The sequence below is a fragment of the Macrobrachium nipponense genome, chromosome 4, assembly GCF_015104395.2.
Source record: "Macrobrachium nipponense isolate FS-2020 chromosome 4, ASM1510439v2, whole genome shotgun sequence".
NCBI lineage: Eukaryota > Metazoa > Arthropoda > Malacostraca > Decapoda > Palaemonidae > Macrobrachium > Macrobrachium nipponense.
In genome coordinates this window covers 134,695,235-134,712,507 of record NC_061100.1, presented here as the reverse complement: position 1 = coordinate 134,712,507, position 17,273 = coordinate 134,695,235, and the positions used below count along the sequence as shown (strand labels likewise).

At 41.1% G+C, this 17,273-nt stretch overlaps 1 protein-coding gene across 3 annotated transcripts in view; it reads left to right on the top strand.

Moving 5' to 3' along the window:
* LOC135211199 (translation initiation factor eIF2B subunit gamma-like) overlaps window positions 1-17,273 on the top strand; it is a 38,190-nt gene continuing 20,917 nt past the window's right edge. Inside the window, exons 1-3 of one of the 3 annotated variants that reach the window (XM_064244421.1) lie at window positions 1-158; window positions 8,675-8,834; window positions 16,197-16,351. In XM_064244421.1, the coding sequence (XP_064100491.1) occupies window positions 8,681-8,834; window positions 16,197-16,351 (309 nt within the window). In that variant the 5' untranslated portion in view covers window positions 1-158; window positions 8,675-8,680. Of the gene's footprint in view, window positions 168-229; window positions 252-8,674; window positions 8,835-16,196; window positions 16,352-17,273 lie in introns of those variants that run through there. The other 2 variants (XM_064244423.1, XM_064244422.1) reach the window with 2 other exon arrangements.

Sequence of the window (17,273 nt, the reverse complement as noted above, 5' to 3'; positions counted from 1 at the left end):
GGAGGAATAAAACAAGCAAGGGAACCGTTTCAAAGACATATCCCGCTTACTACTACTACTATTACTAGGAAATTTGCAAGTTCAACCCTCTATTTTCTAGAGTTCTCCACATTGATATTTGCTATTTTAATACGCATTTTACATTTACAGTCATTCGGGTAAGTTAGGTGTGTATAAATTAGTGCTACAAGGGAAATGAAGGAATGAAAAAGCAAATCTGGTACTAACCTACCTAGCTTGCTATGCCATAGGTAGGTACCCGACCAGGCTGCAGGTTATGGGTACTTTTTACCCAGGCCATTTAATCCGTCGTCTAGCTAGTCCACCCCCAAATCTTCACTGAGTTATTATTAAATGTAATAATCACTAAAAATTAATTTGCTACCTTTTTTTACCTACCTATTTAGGTACCTAATAAGAAAGGGCTACCTAGCCTAGGTAATTTCTCAAACGCCATATGTTTCCATCTGCGTCTTCCATTTTTGTTGTACCCTAGGCAACTAAGAATTTAGGTATAGCAGACTAGCATTTATGACCATTAGGTTGGGTATTTTGGGTAAAACTGAGGAATGGCTAATACCATGCCCCCACTGGTTCGGTACTAGGTAACAAGCCTACCAGGTCAAATAGGCTACCTACCAACTGAATTGGTGCTATGTTTAGTACCTAGGCTATAGGCTACCTAGTAGCTACCAGCCCCTTGGGGATGGACGTAAAACATGGCCAATAGAGGACAGTAAATTTCATGAACATAATAAAAAAAAAATTAACGAAAACATTAAGATATTGCGACAATTAGGCTACAGCGGTCCGTCGTGGCTTGGGGAACTAGGGTAAACAATCGCATGGACTGGCTCAACTCACTGACGGTCATGGCTGGACACCCTCCGTAAAAGTACTTATAACGCGTCCTGACACCGGAGATGGGCATCAATCGCGATTTGTTGTTGGTGAGAGACGGAGCTAAAGACCTGTACTCTTCTTTTGAAGTAAGTATTTTCTCCAAAGTTAGAAATTAAGGCCAAATTTAAAGCATTAAACAGTGGGTAGTGAAAAGGGTGGCCAACGCAGTGCAAATCTCACCAAAACGCTTTCAAAATTTTTACTTACGCTTAAATATCTTAGAAGATTGATGCCATCTCGATGTTTGTGGAGTCGCTTGTGTCTCATCAAACTTCCCATTTCCTGTGATAAATCCACACACCACTTGTACCCATAGATGCTGGGGCACTTTCATTACAACAAACGGAACACGGTCCCTAACCACGACGTTTTTAAGGAAACAACTGTTTTGGTAGAAGACGACGACAAAGCGTGCACTAGATAATTATTTAAATAAATAGTAAAACATCAATATTTTACATATATATTTATGATGATTTATTTGAAAATATTCGTTATTGAAAAAGTAACTCGATTCTGACTTAAATTTAAGTACAGTGGTACCTGGAGATACGAAATTAATCCGTTCCGAGGCGGCCTTCGTATTATGAGTTTTTCGTATCTTGGAACATATTTTACATGTAAAATGGCTAATCCGTTCCAAGCCCTCCAAAAACACCCCAGTAAATTATATTTCCAGGCCTAAAACACATGTTCTAGGGTTACAACGCCGATCCGACAGAAGAAATATGACTCCAAAAAGGCAAAATACTGTACATACTTGAGTAATATTCAACTGCATGTAATGTTCAACCCCATTTTTACTGCATATATTAGGACTTTAGCATATGTCCCTTAGCAATAAGCCTAGCCTATGTTAGCAGTTGCTACTGTAGCCTAGTCTATGATTCTGACATCTAAACCTAAGAGCTAAAAGCTTAGAATATGCCAATACAATGTATAAATAATCAGTATGTACTCATTTCAAATAATTATTAATTAATCATTAACTATAATACACAAACAAACAAAAAACAAACCTTCCAATCGATTGTTTACATTCAGCTCTTACCCGTCTTATGAGTATCGAACGAGCGCCAAGCAATCATTTTTCCTAGCACACAGTAAGCCATAAATTGTCATTAGTATCTCTCTTCAACTAATGAAACTACCAAACAGTATAATAACCATTCATTTCTATTCTTTATTCTATCTTTACCTAATGGAGATACCGAGTTACTGACAGCTATAATGAAACATACGTATACGTAACATAATAATAAAGCAGAAGAAGAATTCTAAAAAATACGTATTTGTTGGCAGTCTGATTTATTTTATATTTTATGATATCTAATTCACAATTTTTTTATTAAATGTATTGCATGTACTCATTTCAAATAATTATTAAGTAACCATTAACTATAATAAACAAACAAAAAAAAAGCTTCCAAATGTCTGTTTACATCCAGCACTTACGAGTATCGAACGATCGACAAGCAATCACTTTACACAGTAAGCCATAAATTTTCATTATCTCTCTTCAACTACTGAAACTACCAAACAGTATAATAACCATTCATTTCTATCCTTTATTCTATCTTTACCTAATGTTTTTTTTTATTAAATGTATTGCATGAATAATTTTTTCAATTTACAGCATCCTTTTACCAATAGAATAATTAAAGCACAAGGGGTAGATGCTGACCAATAGGAGAGCAGGACCTTATGGGGTGACTAGCATCAGGAACCAATGGGAGAGCAGGAGGATAGTGGCGAGTTTACTCAGTTGGCGGCGCGGGAGTTTTAAAATTGTTCTTGGTGGTCCGGGCGAATCTCCGGAATTTACAGCAACAACCTTTCGTATCTTGAAAACTTTTCGTATGTAGAGCAGTAAAATTTTTCACATTGGCTTTCGTATCTCGAGTTTTTCGTAAGTAGAGCCTTTCGTATCTCGAGGTACTACTGTAATTATTGTTCAGAATTAGAACGTTCTTTTAAGTCCTGTATTATGACGTCATGACATCTTGACTTTTGTACCTATTGTAGATGAATTGCTATACTCAACTTCCTTGCAGAACAGTTTACCAGTTATTCATGCAGATTGTTATCAGCCATTCATGTAATTGTTATAATTGTAATGCGCATATATATCTTTGGTATTTACTTTTTGGATATATGAAGATGTTTTACTGCCGGATTTCCGCCGTAGTGTGACGCAATCACTTTCGGTCCCTGGGCCTCTGTCTGTTTTCTCACCATAAGAAATTAATGGGGCCGAATTTGCAATGACCAGAAACTCGTTAAAAGAGGAAAGTTAGCATTGAGAAGCATATGTTTTGATTGAGAAAAATACAAATTTATACAATAGCTAGCTTGTAAAAAATACTTGATTACAAAAAACTTGATTGACAACTAAGCAGCATACCTACTATGGGTTTCAGAGACAGTGCAAGCACGTTTTTTGGCAATATTTCTGTAACGAACACTCGTATCAGAACGAGATTTTGCTACAGTGCATTACACCCAGTGCCATAATTTATAAGGGTATCGTGAATCACTAATCATAAAGAATAATGACAGTTGTCCTTGTACCAAGAGACAAAAACTCCATTATCCAGAAATGGATACGAACACGCGTAAAAAGCTCCACCTACCCTCTCCCCCCCCTCCACCGCCACCCCTGTCCTTCTTCCTTCCTTCGCCTTCCTTTCTCTTTCTCTCTGTTGCCAATTGGTATGTGTTCACCCTCCAAACTGGGTATAAGACTTGCACAAAACGTGGAAATTGGTGAAATTAGCCTATGTATTGAAGGTATATATACAGTGGTACCTCGAGATACGAAATTAATCCGTTCCGAGGCAGCCTTCGTATCATGAGTTTTTTGTATCTTGAACCGCATTTTACATGTAAAATGCCTAATCCGTTCCAAGCCCTACAAAAACACCCCAGTAAATTATATTTCCAGGCCTACAACACATGTTCTAGGGTTACGACGCCGATCCGATGGAAGAAATATGACTCCTAAAAAACAAAATACTGTACATACTTGAGTAATATTCAACTGCATTTAATGTTCAACCCCATTTTTACTGCATATAATTAGGACTTTAGCATATGTCCCTTAGCAATAAGCCTAGCCTATGTTAGCGGTTGCTACTGTAGCCTAGTCTATGATTCTGACATCTAAACCTAAGAAGCTAAAAGCTTAGAATATGCCAATAAAATGTATAAATAATCAGTATGTACTCATTTCAAATAATTATTAATTAATCATTGACTATAATACACAAACAAACAAAAAAAATATCTTCCAATCATTTGTTTACATTCAGCTCTTACGAGTACCGAACGAACGCCAAGCAATCACTTTTCCTAGGACACAGTAAGCCATAAATTTTCATTAGTATCTCTCTTCAACTAATGAAACTACCAAACAGTATAATAACCATTAATTTCTATTCTTTATTCTATCTTTACCTAATGGAGATACCGAGTTACTGACAGCTATGATGAAACATATGTAACGTACGTAATATTAAAACAGAAGAAGAATTCTAAATATGTATTTGTTGGCTTTGATGATAGCAGTCTGATTTATTTTATATTTTATGATATCTAATTCACAATTTTTTTATTAAAGGTATTGCATGTACTCATTTAAAATAATTATTAAGTAACCATTAAATATAATAAAAAAAAAAAGCTTCCAAACTTCTGTATACATCTAGCACTTACGAGTATCGAACGATCGCCAAGCAATCACTTTTCCTAGTGCACAGTAAGCCATAAATTTTCATTAGTATCTCTCTTCAACTAATGAAACTACCAAACAGTATAATAACCATTCATTTCTATTCTTTATTCTATCTTTACCTAATGTTTTTTTTTATTAAATGTATTGCATGAATAAGTTTTCAATTTACAGCATCCTTTTACCTATAGAATACATAAAGCACAAGGGGTAGATGCTGACCAATAGGAGAGCAGGATCTTATGGGGTGACTAGCATCAGGAACCAATGGGAGAGCGGTAGGATGGTGGCGAGTTTACTCAGTTGGCGGCGCGCGAGTTTTAAAATTGTTCTCGGTGGTCCGGGCAAATCTCGGGACTTTACAGCAACAACCTTTCGTAACTTGAGCAATTTTCGTATGTAGAGCCGTAAAATTTTTCGTATTTGCTTTCGTATCTCGAGTTTTTCGTAAGTTGAGCCTTTCGTATGTCAAGGTACCACTGTACATAAATATTAAAGCAATTTTATCATCATTGCATTACTTTGACAACTAGAATTCATGGAAACAGTTTATAATAATGCATCGACATAGTATGTCTGAAGCTCCACTAATGTGGCAATGATGATTTTGCCATTCTTAGCATGCAAACATTAAAGGTTACTTTTATTTCTGGCATACAGTTATTAAAAAAAAATCAAAATACTAATATAGACTTGGAATCAATGAAAAGTGCTCGCAAAAAAAAAAAATTATAATCCACTTATCTGTCATCTGTTCCGCTATGGTTTTCGGCAGCCAGATGTATGACAAGGTTAGAAACATTGGATTGTATCTACTTTAGAAATATCTGTATTTCGGGGTAATTTGGTTGCAAAAAAGGGGTAATAGACATGAATTAAATAAACATTTTGAAATAGCAAAGTAAAGTTGAACTAAATAATGAGTAAAGTAAACAATTAAGAGAATAAAACTTTGCAGCGTCGTTGTCTGCTGTTCGTAACTGTGTTTGTGGAGTGAGCGCTTAGGAACCAGGAACAGCAACGTGGTTCGAGTGCAATGTGGAGTGAATTAAGACCAAAATGTGTATAATAACAATCAAATAAGCACTGTGGAGTTTCAGTTGTGATGGCAGTAAGGATAAAACCACCGATTACAAGGTAAAAATGAATTCAGTTCAAACCATGACCCCGGGAATAACAAGTTTCATACTTTCACTAATATAGGCAACAAAATGTTGTTTTATTGTGCTGATTACAACTGCAATCTTGAGTAAGATCAATAAACGCTACATATATACGTATACGCTAACATTGTTCAAATGAGTGCTGGGAAGGCTGGGAAAGATGGTGTCCATCCGTGACTAGACTCGTCCAGCCACACGATCGCTGCCATATTGGATTTCAAAACTGCCTTGAAAACATATTTTACAAAGAGCGTCACATGCTTATTTTAGTTCGTATGGGGCTTTCAAATATCACATTACTGTATTTTGACGAAACTTCAATCTTTTGAATGGTATGCTTAGAGTTGTAATTGTATTCTTGTTTCACCAATTAAATAGCGAGTGAATAAGATCTGGCCAGTGTGATGATGGTGGATCGTCCGTGATTGTTTACCCTAGTAGTTTGAAGCTGGTTCAACTAAGGTAACTGTGGGAAAATGGCTTGCGTGGCGGGATCACACGCAAGCAATCTTCCCAGTTACTTTAGTTGTACCAGCTGCCAAATAGTTCTCCCAGCCACAACAGAACACTGTAATCATTGCGATTTCTTAATGTTTTTGTTGATATTTGAACCAGGCTGTGGAAATAGGTAGCCTTCAGTATTTTTTTAAGTTTTTGGGATTGGGACCACAATTTATACATTGAAATTTGTATTAAAATTGGCGACCTTGAGGAGTAATATTTGGTAAAAATGAAATGAGATTTGGGTAATGGCAGTGAGATTACTGGCAGGAATCCTAACCTAACGTGACCTTCAATAACCTAATTTAACTATCATTTGTTTAGCATCAGCCGAAATAAGCTTTGTTGTGACAGCTAAATATTCAGTGTGTGATGATAAAAATAAACTGAATAGGGGTGTGTAAAGTGAGGACCAATAAAACATATTCATATAAAATGGAAGCCATTAGGGTAAAGGACATGACTGAACTTCAGGAAATTGTAACTGTTGAGAAATATTTGAGCAAGATAAATTTGGAGTATAACAACTTAGTGGAAAAATGCGAAAGGAACTGTAGATAAAACGCTGCAGCTGGGGCCAAAGGGTCTCTGCAAAAGACTTTGCAGGAAACTCCCTATCCTAAGTTGCAATCTGTTTGTGTATAGTAGGTATATGTATTAGGAGCGACAAGTTTGCTTGATACTAGTTTCTAAGTTTCTGATTTTTTTTTTTTTTTTTTATATAATTTCAGTAACAGTTCATGGTATGAGAGTATTCTTGATATGTTTTCAAGCATCTTTAATATGCTAATACAAAATCAACCAAAAACAGCATGTTTACTGTGACAAGCTTATTTGCTGATGAATAATGTTACGCGCTTGGGCTTTTTGTAAATTCTTTGTTAATGTTTCATCATTAATGTTAGTGGGTCGTCTTTATATTTTATTGGTACTAGTGCAGTGTGGGTAAGGATGTGTATGGGTAGGGTATCATACTTGAAATGCCATTTGGTATTTTCATCTGGAAGTGAGGGCACGTGGACAGTTCTGAAACAAGGTTGGCTCTTTATATCTGAGTGACACCAATTATGTGATTTTGGGATTCAGGCATTGCTTGAAAGAGCCAGTTTCAATACTTAGTCATGGTTTCTTTTGTGCTAACATAGCATAACCTCAGTCTCTTTAATTATTTTGGCAGTATTAACTTTTGTTTTTTCAAGTGTTTTGAATATTTGTGATAATCATACTAGCAACAGATTAGTAGTTTAAAGACACTACAACACCCTTAAATCCTACAATTGTGAGAAACCTCAGCAGGAACCTGGGATATTTGGATAGGGGTAAATACAAGAAAAGAGAAGTACAAGGCTGTATTCTGACATTCCTATAAAACTTCTGCAATTTATAATTTTGATTAAGATAAGGTGTATTGAGTATTTTTAAAGTTATACCACTCACTAGGTAATAACATGGTAACCTTGGTTATGCTAAGTGAGGATCCAGGGGACAAAGCTGACCCCCAACCCCTCTCCCCAACCAGGTAAGGAACTAGCATCTGAAGTATGGTTGAGTTAGGTCTCAGCCTATTAAGTAATTTTCATTTACAGTGCCCTTAGCTGGGTGAGATGGGGTCCTGGGTGGGTGCTGGTGTCCTTAGTTAGGTTAGGTGTGGTTGTGTTATGTTGCAGTCGTAGTACTGTAGTTATTTTAAATTATAATATCAAAGGTCAGATTAGGTGGGGCAAAGCTCCCCTTTTTCTAGGTATGAACCCAGCACGTTAGGTTAAAAACATCGATGTATTTCGCTAGTTTAGTGTTTTCCCTTACCCATAAAACCCCACTTTCCCAGAGTGGTTCCCCATAATTATAAAACATAAGGGTGGGTAAGAGGCCCAGTACAGATTGCCATTATGGTTTTTAAGGTAAAAATTTCCATAATTTCTTTTCCTTTGTGAGAAGGATCATGGGTTAGGCAAATTAACACAGAGAATGCACAGTTAATCCAATAAAAGCTACTTTTTTCCTTACCATCATTCTTGAGAATGATCAGTGTCCTCAACTAAAACTGGGTTTTGTAGAAAGTATGATTTTGCTTCCTTAGAAAACAGTAGAAACTGAGAACTAATGAGTAATATATATTCTGCACCAAAAAACCTGAGTGGATAATTTTAAAAAGTGGAGACAACCTAAGTTATTGCTTAAAACCCATAGCGTAATGCTTTTAGCCATGAAGTAATAAACCTACTACATAATTAGCTGAAAATTTTTTAAAAGTAAAATTGAAATAAGATACAGAACAAGATGTTACTTTCATTGTGCAGTCTTAGACTGTCTGGTGATATGTGGAATAAACTGTTGAAATAAGCAGTAGACTACTTAAATTCTGTTTGCCTTTCAGAGCAAAATGCGGTTGGAAGCACAAGCTATTGTCTTAGCTGCAGGTCCAGGAATGAGGATGACCACCTTAACAAATCACAATCCCAAGTGTCTGCTGCCTCTGGGAACACTTCCGATGGTTTGCTATCCTTTGCATCTTTTACAGGAAGCTGGTTTTTTAGGTAAAATTGTTGAAAGTTTTCAGCACTCTAGTGTGCTTACTTATAAAGACAAGTAATCTGCTTATTATCTCATGATGCATATTAATTTTAGATCCATAAGAGCAAAGTCTGCCCCTAGTAGTTCAGTAGTTTGCCCAGAGATTTATTTTACGTTCCTATTAGGAAACAAACCTCAGTTCACCTTCATTGTACTGGTATAAAGAAAACAAAGTCATGTAAAGGCAGGAGTTTAGTTAATCATGACCCACCATACCCATTCTGTATCAATTTGAGCACATTATAGTTAATTTCGGCCAACAAGTGTAGTGACTTAGAGGGTCAGGTGGAAGTTGGCAAACACATCCTATGGACTCAGATATCTAAAAGATACAATAGTTTGTTCATGCAACTTACCTGTCAGATATATATATAGCTGATAATTTCCGACCCCGACAGAATTTAAAACTTACGACACACGTAGTGGGAGTCAGGTGGTTAGTACCCATTCCCGCCGCTGGGAGGCGGGTATCAGGAATCATTCCCATTTTCTATTCATAATTTTTCTGTCGCCGGTGTTGTGAACATCTGTTTACAGCACCTCCGTCTGGATTTGGAAACTTATTGCTACTTGAGTATCCCTTTTGGTTCTTTTTTTTGGATTAATTGATTGGATCGGTGGCTAGGCACACGTTATTAGTGGATTGATTTGATTTTGGTTTGGACTTTTCTTGGAATAATATGTCAGGGTCTAGTACAGCTAGCGCTAGGTTCTGCTCTAGAACTGATTGTAGAGGTAGGCTACTGAAAGCTTCAGTAGACCCACATACGGTATGTAGAGTTGAAGGGAGCATGGAATGTGTGTATGAAAGCCGTTGCAAGGAGTGCGAAAGACTAACAGATTCTGAGTGGAAGGCGTATGAGACCTATCTTAGGAAACTTGAAAAGGATAGGTTAAGGAGGTCTTCCTCCAGGAGTGTTTCAGGCGTTCAAGATATTAATGTTTCTCCTGTTAACCCTCCTTTTGTTAATGCTCCTAACCCTGTAGTTTTTGCCTCCGGGCCCTGAAACAGTGTCTTGTAGAGAGTAATACTTTATCCTTAATATTGGAGTCGATTCGTAATCTAGAATCAAAAGTGTTGGCTCTTGAGAGCAAAAGTGACGTGCAAAAGTGCAGTGATACCCCTTGTGTAGTGGAGGGTGCGTCAGATCGGCCTCGTTTTCGCCTCTAGGCCTGGACCTCTGCTTGACTCCCAGGACCTGGGAGGAGCATGTCGAAAGCCGAAGGAGGGTTACAAGGAACCCCCACCGATCTGACGTGCCTTCGGCAGTTACTGATGAAAATCCCAGACTGCCAGGGAGCGTGCGCGTGCACGCCTCCTCAAGGAGTGTTTTTCGTCATCGGAGGAAGGCTTCATCCCCACGTAAAGGGTGGAGTTCTCAAGGTGCTTCACGTCCGCTGAAAAGGACGCGCGTAATGTTGACGCTTCACCGTCCTAGTTCGCCGCTTTTGCGATCTTCGCCTGACAGTGCGTTCGCTGCTTTTCCGCCGCAGAAAAGGCGTAGGGAGTCTTCGGACTTGGATTCAGTTAGCTCGTGTGAGCGATACGGTCGCTCCAGAAGCTCGGGAAGAGGCCGTACCTGGGAGGAGGAGGGGGGCGGTCCCTCGGCGCCGCTCTCCTGCTCACAGGATCAGTCCCTCCCCAGAGCAGGAAGATTCGCCTAACAAGAGAATGATTCAGTCACTGCAAGTCAGCAACTTCAGGACGCTCTTGCTGCTAGAGAGGCTCTTCCGCGTCGTAGGAAGGATGAGAAGCTTCCTGTGAAGAAGTCAAGACCCGCTCTTTCTCCTCGCCTCGCTCGCCTCTCTCTTCGTTCGAGTCTCCCTCTAGAGTTCGATCTGCTCCCCAGCAGCTCTCTAGAGGAGGTGAGAAGTTCGCTTCTCGCTCTCAGGATGATATATCTCCCGCTCGCAAAGTCTTCGCATGTTCGAAGCGAGTGATCGACGCTGAGCGCGCTTCTGTGCAAAGTGGAGCGCGCTTCAGGTGCCGCCAGAACGCGCACCTGTTGTGGATAAACGTGCACCAGTGAGCGGCAGCCGTTCGCTGACTGACGCTCGGCGCGCACCAGTGGAAGCCAAGCGTGCACTAGTGGACGCTCGGTGCGCGCCAGTGGACGCCAAGCGTGTGTTGGTAGAAAGTCGAGCGCGCACTCTGTCGGCGCCAAACGTGTCGGATTCGGGACGCCAAGCGCGCGCTGGTAGACACCAGTCCCTCACCGATGCAAGTTCAGGTGGATGAAGGAACCCTTCATGGGCGTCAGTTTTCTTCAGAGTTTCCTCCTACTTCTCCAGTTTTCTGAGGAAGGAGTTAGCGACGATTTAGTAGAAGCAGAGGAAGAACAACAAACAGCTACTGTCTCATCGGACTATAAAGTTTTGATGCGTCTGCTACAGTCGGAGTTCGGAGAAACTTTTCAACCGGAAGCCCCTCGTACTCCTCCTTCTCAATTTTCTTCTTTTAAGGCAACGAAGGCATCGGGGTTCATTAAAATGAAGAAGTCGCTTTCACGAAGCAAGCGTTCCGGAAAGTCAATGAATGGATGGAGGAAGAGGAAAGCGTCAGGAAAGTCCTCTTTAGCTTTACCGCCTTCAAGACTCTGCGGTAAAGGAGGCATGTGGTATGAGACAGGAGAGGACATAGGCGTTAAACTACCAGCCTCTGCTCAAGGTGACTTTGGGAGCATCGTAGACGCCTCCAGAAGAGCCCTTCTGTCTTCATCAAAAGTCACGTGGACCCATAACGAGTTCGACTTTCACCTAAAAGGCCTCTTCAGGACTCTAGAGGTCTTCAACTTTCTTGACTGGTGTCTTGGAGTTTTAGATGCCAGGTCAAGGAGTTCTGATACTATTAGTCTGGGGGAGCTGTCCAGCGTACTTTCTTGTATGGACAAGGCCGTCAGGGATGGTTCTGAGGAGTTGGCTACACACTTTAAGCTCGGGGATTCTTAAGAAGAGAGCGCTCTTTTGTAACTTCACGGCCAAATCCGTCTCTCCCAAACGCAAAAGGCGGACTTGCTCTTCGCTCCTTTCTCAGACCATCTCTTTCCCCAGGCTATGGTTAAGGACATAGCTTCAAGCCTTCAGGAAAAGGCAACGCAAGATCTTCTAGCTCAGTCTTCTAGAAGGCCAGCAGCTGCTTCATCTTTCTGGAGCTTCTTTGTTTGCTAAGAAATCGAAGCCCTTTCGTGCTGGACTTCCTCGAAAGCAGCCTCCCGAGGAAGAGGCTCTTCCAGAGGAAAAACCCCTGCTCCGTCAAAGAGTAGGAAGTGAGTCGGAAGTCCTTCAGACGCCGGTAGGAGCCAGGCTTCTTCGATTCGCGAGAGCCTGGGAAGAGAGAGATGCCGACCCTTGGTCGCTGGATGTCGTGAGGAAAGGGTACAGGATCCCGTTCTTGAAGTCGCCCCGCTATCCTCAACACCAAAGGATTTGTCTCCCTCTTATCGAGGAGAGAAGCAGAAAGTGCTTTTCGATCTGCTGGAACAAATGATCGAGAAGCAATGCGGTAGAACAGGTCTTCGACCTGGAATCACCAGGGTTTTACAACCGCCTGTTTCCTGGTGCCGAAACATTCGGGGGGGTGGCGACCCGTCCTCGATGTCAGCAGTCTAAATCTCTTTGTGATAAAGAAGAAATTCAAGATGGAGACGACTCAATCGGTGCTGTCAGCTTTTGATAGACCGGGGATTGGATGGTCTTCCACTGGACCTCCAAGACGCGTATTTTCACGTCCCCATCCATCCCCAATCAAGGAAATACCTGCGATTTGTCCTGAAGGGGAAGGTATTCCAATTCAGGCACTTTGCTTCGGTCTGACCACAGCGCCGATGGTTTTCACCCAATCTAATGAAGAACGTAGCAAGGCTGCTTCATTTGGAGAATATACGGATCTCTCATCTACCTAGACGACTGCGGCTTATTCGAGCCTCATCGCGCTCGGCGAACGGTGTCTGAGGACCTGCACACGACCATGACGTTAGCAAAGTCCCTGGGGCTTCTGGTAAACCTCGAAAGTCGCATTTGACTCCGTCTCAATCTTTAGTCTATCTGGGGATTCAGATGGACTCAGTGGCTTTTCGGGCTTTTCCGTCCCAGGGGCGACAACTTCAATGCTTGGAGAAAAGTGGCGACCTTTCTGGTTTTAAGGAAGGCATGCTCGGTGAGGGAATGGATGAGTTTGCTGGGGACCATTTCCTCACTGGAGAAGTTTGTTTCTCTGGGAAGGCTCCACCTCAGACCTCTTCAATTCTTCCTAGCCAACAGTTGGAAGAACAAGCAAGATCTGGAGGCGATCTTGTGCTTAACGAGAGAGGTGAAGGATCACCTAAGTTGGTGGTCAGATCCTCGGAAGCTCGCAGAAGGGCTCTCCCTCAAACTTCGGAACCCCGACCTAGTGTTGTTTTCCGACGCGTCGTCCACGGGGGGGGTTGGGGAGCAAACACTAGGAGGGAAAGAAGTGTCGGGCAACCTGGAGAGGGGAACAGGTGTCCTGGCACATCAAATCTGGAAAAGAGCTGTCAGCCATTTATCTGGCTCTCAGGTTTTTCCAGGAAGAAGTATCCGGCAAAGTCGTTCAGATCAATGCGGACAACACCACAGCGCTGGCATATACCTAAGAAATCAAGGGGGAACTCACTCGCCTTCTCTGTTTGCCATCGCAAAGGAACTCCTGTTGTGGGCAAAAGCGCAAGAAGTCACGATCCTGACAAGGTTCGTGTCCAGGAGTACAGAATGTTCGGAGCGGACCTTCTCAGTCGACGAGGACAGCTGTTTGCCGACAGAGTGGACCCTTCACCAAGAGGTTTGCCAGTCGCTGTGGAATCTGTGGGGCTGTCCACAGGTGGATGTCTTCGCAACGTCCAGGACGAGAAGACTTCAACTCTATTGCTCGCCAGTTCTGGACCCGGGAGCAGTCGCAGTAGACGCCCTACTTTGGAGTTGGTCGGGCCTAGACATATACGCTTTTCCCCCGCTCAAGATCCTCGGGGAAGTGATGAGGAAGTTTGCGGCATCGGAAGGAGCGAGGATGACACTCATCGCCCCTTCTGGCCGGCAGCCGACTGGTTTCACAGAGGTGATGTCCTTCCTGGTAGACTTTCCGAGGACTCTACCCTTAAGGAAAGATCTACTCAGACAGCCCCACTTCGAGAGGTACCACAAAAACCTCCCCGCTCTGAGTCTGACTGCGTTCAGACTATCAAGAAGTTGGCCAGAGCGAGGGGTTTTTCAAGACCTGTGGCGAAGGCGATTGCCACCGCAAGGAGGCCCTCCTCGATCGCTATGTACCAATCGAAGTGGGCTGTCTTCAGATCCTGGTGCAGGAAGAAGGGCATTTCCTCCACCACAACCTCTGTGAGCCAGATAGCTGACTTCCTTCTTCATCTGAGAGAAGTGAAGTTGGCTGTTCCGACTATTAAAGGCTACAGGAGCGTGCTTTTCTGTAGTCTTTAGACACAGAGGACTCGATTTGTCTAATAATAGGGACATTCACGATCTCATTAGATCGTTCGAACTAGGAAGGTAGTCCAGCCTAAAGTACCCTCGTGAACAATTGGATGTGGTACTCAAATATTTGATGTCAAGTAACTTCGAACCGCTTCATTCAGTTTCTATCAGGAATCTGACGAAGAAAACGATCTTCCTAACCGCTCTGGCGACGGCGAAGAGGGTTAGCGAAATTCAGGCCATTAGCAAGCAGATCGGCGTTTTCAGAAAGTAGTGCGGTGTGTTCTTTAAGTCCCATGTTCTTAGCAAAGAACGAGAATCCTTCCAACCCGTGGCCGAGGGTCCTTCGAAATCAAAAGGGTTGGCAGATATAGTTGGGAACGAACGTGAGAGATTCCCTGTGTCCTGTTCAGGGCTCTAAATTCTATCTGCAGAGAACTAAAGCTTGCAGAGGTTCATCGGACAATTTGTGGTGTTCAGTGAGGAAACCTGATCTTCCTATGTCGAAAAACGCACTGGCGTCTTCATCAGGAATACGATTCAAGGAGCGCATAATAAGTTAGTGACGTGATTTAAAGCTTCTGAAAGTAAAAGCTCACGAATGAGAGCTATTGGCTACGTCGGTAGCCTTTCACAAAAATATGGCTCTCAAAGAATATATTTTGAATGTCTCACATTTTGGAGAAGCAATGCGGTTTCGCTTCACACTACCTGAGGTGAAAGTGACATACGAAAATTGCTTTCTCCCTCGGACCATACATTGCTGCAGACACTGTTTTGGGGGCAGGAGGTAACACTCATCCTATCCTTTAGGGATTAGGGGGGGTTTTTGGGGAATTTGTGTTTATGGTTGTGGGGTGACCGCCTGCGGGTCTCCCTTCCATTAGCTTAGTTAAGTGGGATACCTTTGGTAAACTAAAGCCAGGTGGTGGTATATTTTTGTCTCGTTGCCCTCATTAGTATGGTCCATGGTCTAGTCACGTCGTGGTCTCGCCCCTGTTTGACAGATCATCTGGAGTGCACCAGCTTCATAGGTCTCTACCTTGCTGGCAACTCTAGTAGCACAAGCAGAACTTACGTGGCAGTAATCACGAAGCCAGCTATGCTACAGGTAAGGAATCAAGATATCAATTATCTGCACATATGTGTTTACCTAATCCTCTATTCTGTCTCTCCACCCACCACCAAAGGTGGATTCAGCTATATATATATCTGACAGGTAAGTTGCATGAACAAATGATATTGTAATGATACAATTAAGTTTTGTTCATACTTACCTGGCAGATATATATAATTAAGTCCCGCCCACCTCCCCTCCCCCAGAGACAGTGGAAATAAAAATTATGAATAGAAAATGGGAATGATTCCTGATACCCGCCTCCCAGCGGCGGGAATGGGTACTAACCACCTGACTCCCACTACGTGTGTCGTAAGTTTTAAATTCTGTCGGGGTCGGAAATTATCAGCTATATATATATCTGCCAGGTAAGTATGAACAAACTTAATTGTATCATTACAATATCATGTTTATCAAAGTTACTGCTGTACGTTATCATCTTTAAGGGTCACCAATCAAATGAAGAACATAGTATTAAACATGTAGCATTATCTCCATATCAAATCAAAAAAGGGAATTTATTCTTCTTATTTATGAACTTGAGTCTTTTGTTATGCTAGAACTGTCCTTCCAGGCCTTTAGAATGGAATGGTAAGGGTGATTCCTCTAGTTCACCGAGTCTTTAAAAGCTTTTCTGATGGATAGGATGGAAGGGGTATCACCCCTAAAGGTTTGAGGATCTTAGCCAATAGTAGAAAGATTAATTAAAATGGGGTTCAAGGATTCTATTTGTGGAGCATGAAACTTAGTTTACAGTGTATTTCAGAGGCTACAGTGGTCGTGAGTAGTGGTGCAGAACAGAGGATGAGGAAACTGGTAGAACAGTATGACCTGAAGTTGAACCTGGACATAACAACTGTGAACACATCGGATGATCCTGGTACTGCTGATTCACTGAGACACATTTCAGCAAAAATTAAAGTTAGTTTTGGTTCATAGGCTTCTGTACTTACCAGCTACATTATGATGATTTTTTTGCAAAGTCACCCTTTTAGATGATACATTTTTATATAAATCTTTTAAATTAGAAGTTCACTGTAAAGTATACATATAGCTTAAGTCAGTTATTCTCTCAGGACTGATAATAGTTCTGCAGTTTCTGTAAATACTGAGCTGAATATTTTCACTGCTGCAGCAGCTGAGCTTTTAATGTAAGAGCATGTTTTGCCCAATGAGGTTTTTGTTTGGTACTTGGTTTGTATTTATTTGCCATCAAGTAAATGTTTTACTGGTTATGAATGAATTACCTGGTGTTTGTTAATTTACTTTTCATAAATTAACAAACACCTTGTACTTTATTCATAAAAATCAGTATAATTTTTATTTGATGATGAATGAATATATGTAATTTAATTAAAAAACAAGTTATTTTGTTTGAAAAAATATGCTAACAATTAGACCTGTCTTGTAAGTTATACACAGAATCTTGTTACAAAAATGTAAAACCAGTAAGAAAGAGACTAAAGACATCATTTTCACATACAACAGGACCATGAATAATCAAGTTCGCCAGTACTTCAGAAACAACCTTTGGTCCTGCAATAAATATTGGCTGGTGGTAAATCAGTTTTTAACTGAAAATCTTTCACTGGAAATTCATTGGCACCACCAATGTTAATTCCCACCACCAGAGAAATGAATGAAATTTGGAAACTATGTATGGTTCCTCATCTCTTCTTGGTGGATAACTTTTTTGGGAATTGCTCATAACCCATGATTCGTTGTAAAAATAATTTATTTTAAGGCAAAACAAAATATGTATAACATTATGGTGCTGAGTTTGTATAGGTCAATGTAGATAAGTACTGTTATTATTTTTCAGTTAAAAGTGACTGGGTAAATA